The sequence below is a fragment of the Culex quinquefasciatus genome, chromosome 2 (assembly GCF_015732765.1).
Source record: "Culex quinquefasciatus strain JHB chromosome 2, VPISU_Cqui_1.0_pri_paternal, whole genome shotgun sequence".
NCBI classification, from domain to species: domain Eukaryota; kingdom Metazoa; phylum Arthropoda; class Insecta; order Diptera; family Culicidae; genus Culex; species Culex quinquefasciatus.
The window spans coordinates 106,078,177-106,095,014 of NC_051862.1; the positions used below are offsets into that span (position 1 = coordinate 106,078,177).

The window sequence follows — 16,838 nt, forward strand, 5'->3', positions numbered from 1 at the left end:
GTCATATATTTTCAAATCATGTTCAATGTTCAGTTCGTGGAGTTCGTTTAAAATACTAAAAAAAAACATGAAAAACAGTATTAATAAAAAAAAGTATTGAGAACTTACAAGAAATCAGAAGCCGGTAAGTGTTACCTGATCGAGTGCAACTATTTTCTGATGGACGTCCTGTTTTCACTACCAGAACCGCATCTGCCTTCCACGGAGAGAAAATGAATCGTTTCGCTTCGGCTCTACGAACGGGATCGACGGAACGGGACAGCACCGATTGCTAGTGGCTGCAAGCTGCAGCGCAAATTGTCTGCGATTTGGTAAGTTAACAAAGGGCCTTCCACCCAGACGTCGTTAGCCGCTCCGAAAGTTACCGGTTAAACAACCAGCACCTACTTCCGGATGGGCCCGCAACTTGCCGACCACCAATGTAAACAACAAGTTATTTCACCTGATTCGTGATTCGTAACGAACGAACGAATCTGAATGCATTTTATTCACAACTCAAACAAATTAATATTTGTTTACATTACCTGAGCATTGATGTCACAATTTAACACAATTCGATAAACGTTTGCATTTTAGCAAACTTCAAAACATCTTAGCTTCCATTGCACTGCGCACCAAACATTTAACTGATTTGCTTTTTTTCTTCCACTTGAGCTGTCATTCGCAAAACAAAATTTATGAGCTTTATGAGTTTACATTTACAATTTTTACATTGAAAGTGCATTTACATGCTTTTCAAGTTTTCAAATTTATGCTTTCTCAGAAATATAATTTCTATTTAAATGTAATTCATTGATTACGTGTTATCTCAGTTTACATGTCTGTGCTTTAAATGCAAAATAACAATTTAAGTTGGATTTCAAATTTACATTGAGCACATTTACGTTTTAAACATCTTTTGAGTGTCAGGTAAATTTACATTTTTTTTCTGTGAAGGCTTGATTGTTGAGGCAATTGCAAACCTCTTTTTTTTTTTTTTTTTTTTTTTTTAATTTATATTTATTCAAATTTCTTTTCCATGTACATTCATTCAGTTAAAATATTATTGAGTGTCCAATCACAAACGATGACTTTTCACCTCAATTTTAAATACTAGCAACTTTGATTTATTCATGAAATATTGTAGCTTTTGCTATTCAGTGATTTCAAATGTAGGAGGTCCTACATGTACAAAAGGAAAAGGGATACCTTAAAACTAACTTATAAACTATATAAAGAGCGGATCAATGCAGCTGAAGACTGCAATGATTTTTGTCGAAATGCATCAATTATCTTATTGGACATAACATCCAAAGTGTCAACTTCGGCTAATTGATGAAGTTCACTGGTGCTGAACCAGGGAGGAAGTTTCAGAATCATTTTCAGAATTTTGTTCTGAATCCTCTGAAGTTTTTTCTTCCTGGTTCAGCAACAGCTTGTCCAGATCGGCACAGCATAAAGCATGGCAGGTCTGAAAATTTGTTTATAAATTAACAGTTTATTCTTGAGACAAAGTCTAGAATTCCTGTTTATAAGTGGATACAAACATTTAATATATTTGTTACATTTAACCTGGATACTTTCAATGTGATCCTTGTAAGTAAGGTTTTTGTCAAAAGCAAGTCCAAGATATTTCACTTGATCCTCCCACTTTAAATTTACCTCATTCATCTTTATAATGTGATGACTTTTGGTTTAAGAAAATCAGCCCTTGGTTTGTGAGGGAAAATAATAAGTTGAGTTTTGCAGCATTTGGAGTAATTTTCCATTCTTTCAAATAAGAATTGAAAATATCCAAGCTTTTGTAATCTTCTTGTGATGACACGAAGGCTTCTACCTTTGGCGGAGATGCTTGTATCATCAGCAAAAGTGATTTCTGACATCCTGGGGCAAATCAGGCAAGTCAGAAGTAAAAATATTGTATAAAATTGGACCCAAAATGCTTCCTTGAGGGACGCCAGCACGTACAGGTAGTTGATCAGATTTGCTATTCTGATAACATACCTGCAGAGTACGATCCGTCAAATAATTTTGAATAATTTTCACGATATAAATCGGAAAATTAAACCTTTTCAATTTCGCAATCAAACCTTTATGCCAAACACTGTCAAATGCTTTTTCTATGTCTAGAAGAGCAGCGCCAGTAGAATAGCCCTCAGATTTGTTGCTTCGAATTAAATTTGAAACTCTCAACAACTGATGAGTAGTTGAATGCCCAAGGCGAAATCCAAACTGCTCATCAGCGAAAATTGAATTTTCATTAATGTGCGTCATCATTCTATTAAGAATTATTCTTTCGAATAATTTACTAATAGATGAAAGCAAACTAATGGGCCGATAGCTTGAGGCTTCAGCAGGATTTTATCCGGTTTCAAAATCGGAATTACTTTGGCATTTTTCCAACTACTGGGAAAATATGCCAAATCAAAACATTTGTTGAAAATTTTGACCAAGCAACTTAAAGTTGCTTCTGGTAATTTTTTAATTAATATGTAAAAAATGCCATCCTCACCAGGGGCTTTCATATTTTTAAATTTTTTGATAATAGATTTTATTTCATTCAGATCCGTATTTAAAACTTCATCTGATGAAAATTCTTGTTCAACAATATTCTGAAATTCTATTGAAATTTGATTTTCAATAGGACTCAAAACATTCAAGTTGAAATTATGAGCACTCTCAAACTGCTGAGCAAGTTTTTGAGCTTTTTCCCCATTAGTTAATAGAATATTATCACCATCTTTTAAAGAAGGGATGGGTTTTGAGGTTTCTTAAGAACCTTTGAAAGTTTCCAAAAGGTTTGGAATAAGGTTTAATTTGTTCGACATCTCTTGCGAACTTTTCATTTCGCAGGAGAGTGAATCTGTGGTCAATAACCTTTTGCAAATCTTTTGAATTCGCTTCAGTGCAGGATCACGAGAACGTTGATACTGTCTTCGGCGAACATTTTCAGACGAATCAGAAGCTGAAGATCGTCATCAATAATGGGAGAATCAAATTTGACTTGGACTTTAGGAATAGCAATATTCCTAGCATCCAAAATTGCATTAGTTAAAGATTCCAAGGCTGAATCAATATCAGCTTTGGTTTCTAAAACAAAATCATGATTTAAATTATTCTCAATATGATGCTGATACCTGTCCCAATTAGCTTTGTGGTAATTAAACACAGAACTATTGGGTCTGGTAACTGCTTCATGAGAAAGTGAAAAAGTTACTGGAAGGTGATCAGAATCAAAATCAGCATGAGTCACTAAAGGACCACAATACTGACTTTGATTTGTCAAAACCAAATCAATTGTTGATGGATTTCTAACAGAAGAAAAGCAAGTTGGCCCATTCGGGTATAAAACCGAATAAAGACCAGAAGTGCAATCTCTGAACAGAATTTTACCATTGGAATTTACTTTTGAATTATTCCAAGATTGGTGTTTGGCATTAAAATCACCGATGATCAAAAATCGAGATCTATGCCGAGTAAGTTTATTCAAATCCCCTTTGAAATAATTTTTATTTTCCCCAGTGCATTGAAAAGGCAAATATGCAGCTGCAATCATAATTTTCCCAAAAGAAGTTTCAAGTTCAATGCCCAAACTTTCAATAACTTTTAACTTAAAGTCACGTAACGTGCTATAAGTCATACTACGGTGGATAACTATTGCAACTCCACCGCCATTTCGATTCATTCGGTTATTAGTTATAACTTTATAATCTGGATCACTTTTCAAATAAGTGCCAGTTTTTAAAAATGTTTCGGTTATAACAGCAACATGCACGTTATGAACTCGTAAAAAGTTGAAAAATTCATTTTCTTTCGCTTTTAAAGAACGAGCATTAAAATTCATAATATTGATGGAATTACTTAGATCCATGGTTAAACTTCAGGGTAAGAACAACATCATTCGCAAATTTTAATCCAATCTGGATTGCTTCCATCATGGATGTAGCATTACTCATTGTTTGAATCAAACCAAACAGTGAGTTTTGCAAAAAAGTCATTTTTTCAAACGTAACATCGCCGAGATCAGAAGATCCCAAAGCGTTGCCAGCAGAAACATTTTCAAATGAAATTTGAGGTACCTGGCCAATTTCAGGAAGAATTGCAGAGGATTTGAAATTTTTGGATGTACCTGAAACAGCGGCAGCATAGGAAATACCGTTGCCTGTTTCAATGGTAGAAGTATTTTTTCTAGCTCTCTCATTAGAGGGAGATAGCAAAAACGTTTGATTTAAAGTTTCAGGTACAACCTGACTTTGAGAAATTTTCGGTTTGGATTTCGGCTGATGCTTAGCACGAGAATCCAAAACCTTTTTTCTGATGGGGCAATCCCAAAAATTTGATTTGTGATTTCCACCACAATTTGCACATTTAAATTGGGTGACTTCTTTCACGGGACAATTGTCCTTGTCGTGAGAAGAATCCCCGCAAACCATGCATTTTGGAACCATGGCGCAATGATCAGTACCGTGACCGAATGCCTGGCAACGCCGGCACTGGGTCAGATTCTGGCCATTACCGCCATGTTTCTTAAAATGCTCCCACTTTACCCGTACATGGAACAAAAACTGAACTTTGTCCAAAAGTTTCAAATTGTTGATTTCATTTCTGTTGAAATGAATCAGATAAAATTGTGAGGTCAAACCAAAGCGAGAAATATTCCCGTTTGATTTTTTCTTCATTGGTATTACTTGGGATGGGGCAAAGCCAAGCAACACCTTAAGTTCGTTTTTGATCTCATCCACCGACAAGTCGTTGGAGAGACCTTTCAAGACCGCCTTGAATGGACGAGCATTCTTGGTCTCATACGTGTAGAAATTGTGTTTGTGGTTTTTCAAATAACCAACAAAAGTTTGGTGATCTTGTAAAGATTCCGTCAACAAGCGACATTCTCCTCTTCGACCAAGCTGGAACGAAACTTTCAAATTGCAAGTTTCCTTGCAATTCTTCAGTTGCGTTCGAAAGCTGGCCAAATCGGAGACGGAAGTCACTACAATTGGCGGAGCCTTTACTCGTTTCTCGACGGCAGAAGGCTCAGTACGAGGAGAAGGTTCCTTGTCTTCAGTTTCGGATAAAACACCGAAACTGTTTGTCAATGGAATTGGAGGATTGACCTCACATTCAGAATCAGAATCAGACCTCAGAAGAGGCTGTTTTCTTTTTCTGTTTCCGTTAGCCGGTTTAGCGTTCAAACGCTTCACCGACGTAACGACCAAATCTTCAGAAGATTTGCGTTTACCTTTGTTTTGACGCATTTTGCAAGCAAAGTTCTCTTAAAAGATGGCTTTGTTTGTAAAATACAACAAAATTTCAGGTGGGGTTAGTCTTGAAAAGACTGTTTAGAATTTTGGAAAATAACTCAGGTAGTCTTTAAAAAGACTGTGAATTTTGTTTTGAAATAACTCTGAGCTTAGGTAGTAAAAAATACCGCAGCTCTAGTGTCCGTTCACCACGAAGGTTCGCAAGACACTGAATTGCAAACCTCTTTTTACATCTTAGCTTCCATCCATCCCGGCATGAAACGAAACGTAAACAGAGGCATAAGTGGTGTATCAAACATATTGGTGGATATTCTGCTTGATGATGATCGTCAAACGACGCTTGAAGGCAGCCAGGGTTGGTGATTGTTTGCATTCGCGGGATAGAGCGTTGTACAGTTTGCCTCCAAAATAGGTAAATTTTTTCCTTCCAAACTCGCTGTATGGTCGATCCAGAACAAACTCTCCTTGTTGGCGAGTGGTCCGGGACGAGACTCTTACTTGTAGCTTGAAGTTGTGGTGCTGGGTAGCGTCCGTTGAGTATTTGCGAATTTGCACCGTCGTTTGAAGCTCGTACAGTGCTTTCAATGGCAGCACCGAATCCGTCATGTCCGAGTACAGGTCAGTGGTGGGGAATAATGCTGGTTTCCGCGAGATGATTTTCAAGCAGCGGTTTTGAAGAACTTGAAGGCCACGCAGATCGGTTTTGCATGCTGCTCCCCAGTTGGCAATCAGGTACTGGATTCGTGAGTGTACCAGGGAAAAGTACAGCATCTTCATTTGTGGGAATGGAATAAACGCAGCGATTCTCCAGAAAATTCCACAAAGTGAGCTTAGCTTGCTTTTAAGGGCAGTTATATGAGGTTTCCACCCCATGGTGCTGTCAAGAATTAGACCAAGGAACGGGTAGCTGGAGACTTCCTCAATCGTTTGCCCATCAACAGTCAAAGGTGGGTGGTCAGGAATTGTTCGCCTTGGTGTGTGGAAGATCATGAATTTAGTCTTCCCTAGGTTCAGGGACAGCACATTCGACCTGAAGTACGCGTTGAGCAAAGTGATGTCTTCTGCAATCTTGTGTTGCAGTTCAGCACAGTCCCTTCCTCGGTAGAATATCGACGTGTCGTCAGCAAAGAGCCGCGTTTTCCCGTAAAGTTTCAGCTTACTAATGTCGTTTATAAACAACAAGAACAGCAGCGGGCCCAAATTGCTCCCCTGGGGAACTCCAATACTGATGGGACGTCGTTCACTGGTGTGCTCCCCAATGGAAACATACTGCAATCTTCCTCGTAAGTAGCTTTTGATTAACGCAAGCGGTGTTCCTCTAATGCCATAAAACTCCAATTTGAGTGCTAGCAGTTCATGGTCGATCGTGTCGAACGCTTTCTTGAGATCGATGAAGAGCGTCGCAGCCAACATCTTGGAGTCCAATGTGGAGTAAATTTCCTCAACAAGATCACTTGTAGCTGTCAACGTACTCGAACCTGTTCTGAAGCCATACTGGTGAGTGTAGAGAACCTTCCGACGGATCGCATATTTCAATATCCGGCAGACAATCAATTTCTCGATCAGTTTGTCCAGTACTGAGAGAGTCGAAATGTGCCGATAGTTGTTCACGTCCTTCTTGTCACCTGCCTTGTGGATAGGTACCACACGAGCAACCTTCAAACACTCAGGATACTGGCCAGTTTGAATGATTTCGTTGAAAGTGTCCACCAGTAGTCGAGCAAATAATTCGAAATGCGTTTTCACGAAAGACGCGGGAATGTTATCAGGTCCTGCACACTTCTTCGCGTCTAACTGGTTGATTAGCACGACAACTTCGTTGTATGTTGCGGGGGTGAGGACCATAGAGCGGGGCTGGGAGGTCAGAGTGCCAAAGCGACTGATAGCTCGATCGCTCGGTATGGCGTTTGCGAGATCATGACCAACATTGCAGAAGAATTCATTGAAGACATTGCAGACTGTTTTCATATCTGTAGTAATTCCTCCTCCATTCGGGTAGACAGCAGTGGGTTTATCAGACGTTCCTTTTTTTCCCAAGACATCTCCGATGATCTTCCAACTAGTCTTCTGGCTGCATTTTGAGAGCAACTGGTGGTAATACTCCCTCTTGCTCTGATCCTTCTTAGTCTGGAGGATCTGCGACACGTGAGCCAACATGTCAGCTACTTCCTGATCGTGGGGGTGTTTCCGTCGCCTTTTCAGAAGATTCTCCTTCCAGCGTATGATCGTCCACAGATCAAAAGTCATCCAGGGACAATGACCTTTAGTTTTAGCCTGAGCCGTTACTTTTTTTTTTTTTTTAATTTATATTTATTTTGATTTTCTCTTCCATGTACATTCATTCAGTTAAAATATTATTGAGTGTCCAATCACAATCGATGACTTTTCACCTCAATTTTAAATACTAGCAACTTTCATTTATTCATGAAATATTGTAGCTTTCGCTATTCAGTGATTTCAAATGTAGGAGGTCCTACATGTACAAAAGGAAAAGGGATACCTTAAAACTAACTTATAAACTATATAAAGAGCGGATCAATGCAGCTGAAGACTGCAATGATTTTTGTCGAAATGCATCAATTATCTTATTGGACATAACATCCAAAGTGTCAACTTCGGCTAATTGATGAAGTTCACTGGTGCTGAACCAGGGAGGAAGTTTCAGAATCATTTTCAGAATTTTGTTCTGAATCCTCTGAAGTTTTTTCTTCCTGGTTAAGCAACAGCTTGTCCAGATCGGCACAGCATAAAGCATGGCAGGTCTGAAAATTTGTTTATAAATTAACAGTTTATTCTTGAGACAAAGTCTAGAATTCCTGTTTATAAGTGGATACAAACATTTAATATATTTGTTACATTTAACCTGGATACTTTCAATGTGATCCTTGTAAGTAAGGTTTTTGTCAAAAGCAAGTCCAAGATATTTCACTTGATCCTCCCACTTTAAATTTACCTCATTCATCTTTATAATGTGATGACTTTTTGGTTTAAGAAAATCAGCCCTTGGTTTGTGAGGGAAAATAATAAGTTGAGTTTTTGCAGCATTTGGAGTAATTTTCCATTCTCTCAAATAAGAATTGAAAATATCCAAGCTTTTTTGTAATCTTCTTGTGATGACACGAAGGCTTCTACCTTTGGCGGAGATGCTTGTATCATCAGCAAAAAGAGATTTCTGACATCCTGGGGGCAAATCAGGCAAGTCAGAAGTAAAAATATTGTATAAAATTGGACCCAAAATGCTTCCTTGAGGGACGCCAGCACGTACAGGTAGTTGATCAGATTTGCTGTTCTGATAACATACCTGCAGAGTACGATCCGTCAAATAATTTTGAATAATTTTCACGATATAAATCGGAAAATTAAACCTTTTCAATTTCGCAATCAAACCTTTATGCCAAACACTGTCAAATGCTTTTTCTATGTCTAGAAGAGCAGCGCCAGTGGAATAGCCCTCAGATTTGTTGCTTCGAATTAAATTTGAAACTCTCAACAACTGATGAGTAGTTGAATGCCCAAGGCGAAATCCAAACTGCTCATCAGCGAAAATTGAATTTTCATTAATGTGCGTCATCATTCTATTAAGAATTATTCTTTCGAATAATTTACTAATAGATGAAAGCAAACTAATGGGCCGATAGCTTGAGGCTTCAGCAGGATTTTTATCCGGTTTTAAAATCGGAACTACTTTGGCATTTTTCCAACTACTGGGAAAATATGCCAAATCAAAACATTTGTTGCAAATTTTGACCAAGCTACTTAAAGTTGCTTCAGGTAATTTTTTAATTAAAATGTAAAAAATGCCATCCTCACCAGAGGCTTTCATATTTTTAAATTTTTTGATAATAGATTTTATTTCATTCAGATCCGTATTAAAAACATCATCTGATGAAAACTGTTGTTCAACAATATTCTGAAATTCTATTGAAATTTGGTTTTCAATAGGACTCAGAACATTTAAGTTGAAATTATGAGCGCTCTCAAACTGCTGAGCAAGTTTTTGAGCTTTCTCCCCATTAGTTAATAGAATATTATCACCATCTTTTAAAGAAGGGATTGGTTTTTGAGGTTTCTTAAGAACCTTTGAAAGTTTCCAAAAAGGTTTGGAATAAGGTTTAATTTGTTCGACATCTCTTGCGAACTTTTCATTTCGCAGGAGAGTGAATCTGTGGTCAATAACCTTTTGCAAATCTTTTGAATTCGCTTCAGTGCAGGATCACGAGAACGTTGATACTGTCTTCGGCGAACATTTTCAGACGAATCAGAAGCTGAAGATCGTCATCAATAATGGGAGAATCAAATTTGACTTGGACTTTAGGAATAGCAATATTCCTAGCATCCAAAATTGCATTAGTTAAAGATTCCAAGGCTGAATCAATATCAGCTTTGGTTTCTAAAACAAAATCATGATTTAAATTGTTCTCAATATGATGCTGATACCTGTCCCAATTAGCTTTGTGGTAATTAAACACAGAACTATTGGGTCTGGTAACTGCTTCATGAGAAAGTGAAAAAGTTACTGGAAGGTGATCAGAATCAAAATCAGCATGAGTCACTAAAGGACCACAATACTGACTTTGTTTTGTCAAAACCAAATCAATTGTTGATGGATTTCTAACAGAAGAAAAGCAAGTTGGCCCATTCGGGTATAAAACCGAATAAAGACCAGAAGTGCAATCTCTGAATAGAATTTTACCATTGGAATTTACTTTTGAATTATTCCAAGATTGGTGTTTGGCATTAAAATCACCGATGATCAAAAATCGAGATCTATGCCGAGTAAGTTTATTCAAATCCCCTTTAAAATAATTTTTATTTTCCCCAGTGCATTGGAATGGTAAATATGCAGCTGCAATCATAATTTTCCCAAAAGAAGTTTCAAGTTCAATGCCCAAACTTTCAATAACTTTTAACTTAAAGTCACGTAAAGTGCTATAAGTCATACTACGGTGGATAACTATTGCAACTCCACCGCCATTTCGATTCATTCTGTTATTGGTTATAACTTTATAATCTGGATCACTTTTCAAATAAGTGCCAGTTTTTAAAAATGTTTCGGTTATAACAGCAACATGCACGTTATGAACTCGTAAAAAAGTTGAAAAATTCATTTTCTTTCGCTTTCAAAGAGCGAGCATTAAAATTCATAATATTGATGGAATTACTTAGATCCATGATTAAACTTCAGGGTAAGAACAACATCATTCGCAAATTTTAATCCAATCTGGATAGCTTCCATCATGGATGTAGCATTACTCATTGTTTGAATCAAACCAAACAGTGAGTTTTGCAAAAAAGTCATTTTTTCAAACGTAACATCGCCGAGATCAGAAGATCCCAAAGTGTTGCCAGCAGAAAAATTTTCAAATGAAATTTGAGGTACCTGCCCAATTTGAAAATTGGTAGAGGATTTAAAATTCGTGGATGAACCAGTCTGCGATCAGCAGAGAAGCGAGTCAGACGTGCGTCCCTCACAAACCAAAAAAGTGCTTAAAAAGTGCGAAAATGCCTCACGGCAAGAAAAAGAGGCGGTCCTCACCAGCAGGATCGGCAGATTTGAAGAAGCTAAAGAATGCCGAAGCGCTACCTGCAAAGCCAGGCAGTTTGAGCAAGGACGCTCAAAATTCGTCTGAAACCAGTTCGCTACCCTCCTGTGGACGTGAGTGAGAAGGAAGAATTTGAACGACGGGAAAAGTTGCCACCCATTTTTGTGAAAACATCGTCATCGGATTCGGTGCGAAAGTGGCTGACCGGGTTTATCAAATCTGGTGCTTTACGAGCTTCCATTCGCTTGTGTGCTGATGGACTCAAAATTCTGCTACCTACCAGAAAGGATTACAACTACGTTCGGGATTTCCTGAACAACACAAAGATTGAATACTACAGCCATGACGATCCAGGTAAACGCCCCATGAAACAGGTCCTCCGAGGCCTGTACGACATGGATGTGAGTGTGCTGAAAGAAGAGCTCAAAACTCTTAAGTTGAACGTGATCGATATCTTCAAGATGACGAGACACAACAAGGACATCAAGTATCGTGATCAACTGTACCTGGTTCATCTCGAGAGAGGATCGACAACGCCGTCTGAGCTGAAAGCAGTTCGGGCAATTTTCAACATCATCGTGACTTGGGAACGTTATCGTCCAGTGCACCGTGACGTGACGCAATGTTCGAACTGCTTGCAGTTTGGACATGGTGGAAGGAACTGTTTCATCAAGAGTCGTTGTGCAACCTGCGGAGGTGAGCACAAAACTCAAGCTTGCGAAACAATCAACGAGAACATCGAAGCGAAATGCTACAATTGCGGCGGCGACCATTCTACCAAGAATCGGAGCTGCCCAAAACGAGCTGAGTTTGTGAAAATTCGGCAGCAAGCGACGACGAGGCACCAACCAAATCGTCGCAAAACACCACCAACTTTCACGGACGTGGATTTTCCTGCTTTGGCGTCACCTGGAGCGGGAGCTGTTCGAGTGGTTCCAAATCTACAGCCATTGCCGTTGAATCAGCGGCAAAAGTTGCAGAGAATACAACACCTCCTGGCTTCAGTCAGCAACCGAGGAAAACCAACCAGCATCAACGGATGAAGGCAGTAGTGACCTGTTTTCACCACAAGAACTTTTGAACATTTTCATCGAGATGACAACAACACTGCGTGGTTGCAAAACTCGCCAGGAACAAGTAAGAACGCTTGGAGGATTTATCTTAAAATACAGTTCGTAGTTTACTCGTTCTAATGATTTTGAATATTTCAATGAATTTATTTTTTAGTTTTAAGTTAGGATTAGTTGTTAAAGCGATTTTTTTTTTCTTTTTTACCCAAATGTATTCGATTCAATGCAAAAATGTAAAACAATTTGAAGTAAATAAATGAATGTGAACAGTTAATAAGAAAACGAAAAATATAACAAAGATGAAGAGCATGTAGCCATACCACTTAGAATGTAAATGAAATGTAATTATTATAAGAAAGTTCAATAAAGACATATTTAATTTCAAAATTTCAAAATTTCGTGGATGAACCCGAACCCGAAACGACGTTGGCATAAGAAATACCATTACTGTTACCTAACTTTTCCATGGTAGGGGTATTGTTCGAGTGAGACAGCACGAACGTTTGATTTAAAGATGCAGGTACAACCTGACTTTGAGAAAATTTCGGTTTGGATTTCGGCTGATGCTTAGCACGAGAATCCAAAACCTTTTTTCTGATGGGGCAATCCCAGAAATTTGATTTGTGATTTCCACCACAATTTGCACATTTAAATTGGGTGACTTCTTTCACGGGACAATTGTCCTTGTCGTGAGAAGAATCCCCGCAAACCATGCATTTTGGAACCATGGCGCAATGATCAGTACCGTGACCGAATGCCTGGCAACGCCGGCACTGGGTCAGATTCTGGCCATTACCGCCATGTTTCTTAAAATGCTCCCACTTTACCCGTACATGGAACAAAAACTGAACTTTGTCCAAAAGTTTCAAATTGTTGATTTCATTTCTGTTGAAATGAATCAGATAAAATTGTGAAGTCAAACCAAAGCGAGAAATATTCCCGTTTGATTTTTTCTTCATTGGTATTACTTGGGATGGGGCAAAGCCAAGCAACACCTTAAGTTCGTTTTTGATCTCATCCACCGACAAGTCGTTGGAGAGACCTTTCAGGACCGCCTTGAATGGACGAGCATTCTTGGTCTCATACGTGTAGAAATTGTGTTTGTGGTTTTTCAAATAACCAACAAAAATTTGGTGATCTTGTAAAGATTCCGTCAACAAGCGACATCCTCCTCTTCGACCAAGCTGGAACGAAACTTTCAAATTGCAAGTTTCCTTGCAATTCTTCAGTTGCGTTCGAAAGCTGGCCAAATCGGAGACGGAAGTCACTACAATTGGCGGAGCCTTTACTCGTTTCTCGACGGCAGAAGGCTCAGTACGAGGAGAATGATCCTTGTCAACAGTTTCGGATAAAACACCGAAACCGTTTGCCAATGGAATTGGAGGATTGACCTCACTTTCAGAATCAGAATCAGACCTCGGATGAGGCTGTTTTCTTTTTCTGTTTCCGTTAGCCGGCTTAGCGTTCAAACGCTTCACCGACGTAACGACCAAATCTTCAGAAGATTTGCGTTTACCTTTGTTTTGACGCATTTTGCAAGCAAAGTTCTCTTAAAAAGATGGCTTCGTTTGTAAAATACAACAAAATTTCAGGTGGGGTTAGTCTTGAAAAGACTGTTTAGAATTTGGGAAAATAACTCAGGTAGTCTTTAAAAAGACTGTGAATTTTTTTTTGAAATAACTCTGAGCTTAGGTAGTAAAAAATACCGCAGCTCTAGTGTCCGTTCACCTCGAAGGTTCGCAAGACACTGCCTGAGCCGTTACTGTTTTTGTGCATTGCCTTACTATGGTGTTGTAGTTAGCAACAACTGCAGTTAATTTCTCCTCAGCAGACAATTCCCGCGGCAACCCTACCATAAACTCGTGAAACAGATCATTCAGGCGCCTATGGTCGATGATCGTTTTCTGCAGCGTTATCCTCTCGGCAGCGCATGCTAGGTTGAATGAAGATACTACCAGACAGTGGTCGCTCAAATCATGATAGATTGTTTCGTTCCTCACTTTGTCGAGAAGAGATCCTGAGCAGATAACGTGATCCAACACATTTGAACTAGCCGGCCGCGTAACAACATTGTTCGTGACGTGAGTGTTGTAAGACTGCAAAACTTGCACATACTCCTTCACGGTGTGCACCGCCTGTTGGTTGACCGCGACATTCATATCACCCACAATTACGCAGTCATGTCCATTGTTGTTACAGGACAAAATGCGCTCGATCTCAGAAATAAATCTCGTTGCCTCAAAACTCGGTGGTCGATAGATTGCATGCAGATCAAGCGGCTTCCCTCGGCGCAGTCGAAGATGAATGTGGTGCATGCCGTCCTGAATTGAGTTACAGCACTCGTCAAAGTCAAGGTCATCTCGGTAGAAAACTGCAAGTCCCCCATTCGGTTCACTCCGGCAGGAAAATATGGATTTGTACCCATCAATGCTAAATAAACAGGCTCGATCATTCTGCACCCAGGTCTCGCCCAAGACCACGACATCAACACGTTGATCACATCTTTGAATAATTTCTTTTAAAGAGTCGAATTTGGAAAGATTGTTCATACTACGTATGTTTAGTTGCAAAATTTTAAAAGACGAAGTAAAACAGGGAGAATTTTTATTGCTCACAATCCACTCATCAATACAATCATAACTTTTATTGGTATTAAACATTAAAATCAAATAAAGCAAAAGACAAATACAAAATCGACAGCTTTTCCACTACTTGCGTGGTATCTTCTGGCGTCCGGGACGCTCAATTGGTTGGCTGAGTTCCGGCGATGAATTCTCAGATGAACTGAGCGGGCGCTTGTGTGAGCTTGTGTGTTCCAGCTTATGAAGATCTGCGGTTGAGCGAATCACGTGCACCGGTGAGTTCTCCGATTTTTTCACCAGCACCACACCATTACGCCCAGGCCAGATGAACTTGTAGTCAGTCAGGTACTCAGCTTCACGGGTCTCCTTCAGTAGGTTCATGCCAAAAGAAGTCATTTCATCGCGCAGCATTATTCTACTGTTGGAAGAACCGAACTTCGGGTCAACAGACAAAGGCAGTAGTTGTCCACGAGCTTTCTTGCCGGCAAAAAGTCCTTCCTTGATCCGCTCATCGGAGAATGTCACCTTGATCGGGATCGTTGCTCGAGTGTTGTTTTTATCCTTGGGGAACAGCCGCTTCGCCTCCTTAATAGCTCCCTCTGGCAGGTTGTATCCCACTGAGGTGGCAACCTTGCGCACCAGATCACCCACATCCTCGTCCTTCGTAGACGGTAAGCCAAGAATAACCATACTGTTGGTTAGTCCAGCTCTGGCGAGGCGGTCCACCTCGAGCTCGAGCTGACTAACCTTGGTGTTTACAGTTTGGTGTTTTCCATAGAGGTCGCCAACATTTTTAGTTAAATTGTTGTGATCCTTCTTCAGGACGACCATCTCCTTCATGAGCTTGTCGAATTCACCAGAAATGAATGTTTGTGATTTTTCGATTTCTGTGACAGTATTTTTAATGCCCTTCACCTCCGACATCAGCTCATTCATACGGTTCAGCAACTCTGCATCCACAGCTGAACTGCGCGGTACACTTTCGTGTGCGGCCAGGCAGCCGTCCGAACAGAAGTACGGCTTCGATCGTAATTTTGGGATTGCCTTCTCCAAAACATTTTTGCATTTGAAGTGCTCCCACTTGTGGCAATGGCAACATCCAATCCCTTTTTTTGGGTCACAATTCTTCTTTTCGCAGCTAGCACAAATAATTTCTTCCTCGTCAGACATCGCGAACAGATCAACAATACCGTCGAGCACCAACAACAGCAAATCGGCAGAGTGACGGCACGGGTTACGATTTTTGGTGACAGTAGGCTAGCACAACAGTAACGGCTGAATGCAGTTTAAATGCAACAGGCTATTATAGCACCAGCTCGGACCAATCTTTCCTCTGGTCAATATAAAAATTTCAGATCAGATTTATTACCTGATTTTTGGTAGGGTTGCCGGGATAACATCACCTCATCCAGGTTGCGCTGTCTCCTCTCCGCTGGCAGGTGATTTGGGTGTAAAGAAATCCTAGTTTCGTTGTAATTTCACAAATTCCACAGAGCTTGTAGAGGTTGTTTGTATATCACAACACAGTGGGCTGAATCAATTTTAATTTATAAACATACGTAATTTTTCATATCAATTACCGCCAACCCTACACAGAAAAAAAAATCGGGTAAATTTACATCATTTATGATGTACCAAAAGTGCACGTCATTAATGATGCGAATTTACATCAAATTCATTGGAAATTTACATGTCATCCGATTTAAACGTGCGGTACAAAAAGGGCTTTGAAAACATGAAATTTTCCGATGAAATCGATGTAAATTTACCAAAGCAAAAAAAAAATCCTCGTTGAATTTAGAATCCGATGTAAATTTCATAATATTTGGTTTTATGCGGTACTGCGGGCAGCATACACATTCAAATATTTTGAAATGTATATCGAACTCTAAATTCAACGAGGTGAGAGAATCTTTGGCTAAAAATGACAATTTAAATTCGTAATTCCAAGAATGAGTACTTACGATTTGTTTTCCCATCGTCATCTGTTGACCCTTGATCGAGTTGATCGAATTATTTCATCGGCTAGCCGGTGAACAGATCCAGTCAATGAGGTCCTCGCTTAGACAGCTTTCCTCCTGGTAGCGCACGACGGTGACCTGTGCATTAAAACCGCAGCCGTTCCTGAAACCAGTTTCCGTCGTTGATCTAGTCCGTCACGGGTGTCGTCCTTGACTTGGGTGAGGTGGTAAACTTGTTCGGCGCTTGTCCGAGGGAAGATTTGTCCATTTGGTCAAACGAGTTGAGGGCGAGGTCAATGCACTTTTGTGTAATGACGACGAAAGTTGTGCGCGGATGACTTACGTGTCCCGGGCTGTTCGAAAGACAGGTCCGCCAGCCTCAGCAGTTCTCCCGTAAGCAGCACTGTCTTGGTCGATCCGTGGCCGGTCTTGTTTTTGGTGGCAC

General features: G+C 39.8%; 2 protein-coding genes across 3 annotated transcripts in view; one reads left to right on the forward strand and one right to left on the reverse strand.

Moving 5' to 3' along the window:
* Window positions 1-16,838, forward strand: part of LOC119766572 (26S proteasome regulatory subunit 6A-B-like) — a 323,195-nt gene that overhangs the window by 50,100 nt on the left and 256,257 nt on the right. The window lies entirely within an intron of this gene.
* Window positions 918-14,873, reverse strand: LOC119766571. The gene is made up of 3 exons (XM_038251370.1): window positions 13,602-14,873; window positions 5,459-7,511; window positions 918-962 (listed from the first exon to the last, which is right to left on the reverse strand). The coding sequence occupies exons 1-2, from the start codon at window positions 14,508-14,510 to the stop codon at window positions 5,529-5,531; spliced, it is 2,892 nt and encodes a 963-aa protein (XP_038107298.1). The 5' UTR covers window positions 14,511-14,873; the 3' UTR covers window positions 918-962; window positions 5,459-5,528.

Bases quoted from the DNA above. Each gene is read 5' to 3' on its own strand.
- LOC119766571 (XM_038251370.1), bottom strand. From the start codon at position 14,510: ATGTTTAATACCAATAAAAGTTATGATTGTATTGATGAGTGGATTGTG. The intron at 7,512-13,601 runs GCAGTGTCTTGC...GTAACGGCTCAG, and splicing joins CAAAAACAGTAACGGCTCAG to GCTAAAACTAAAGGTCATTG.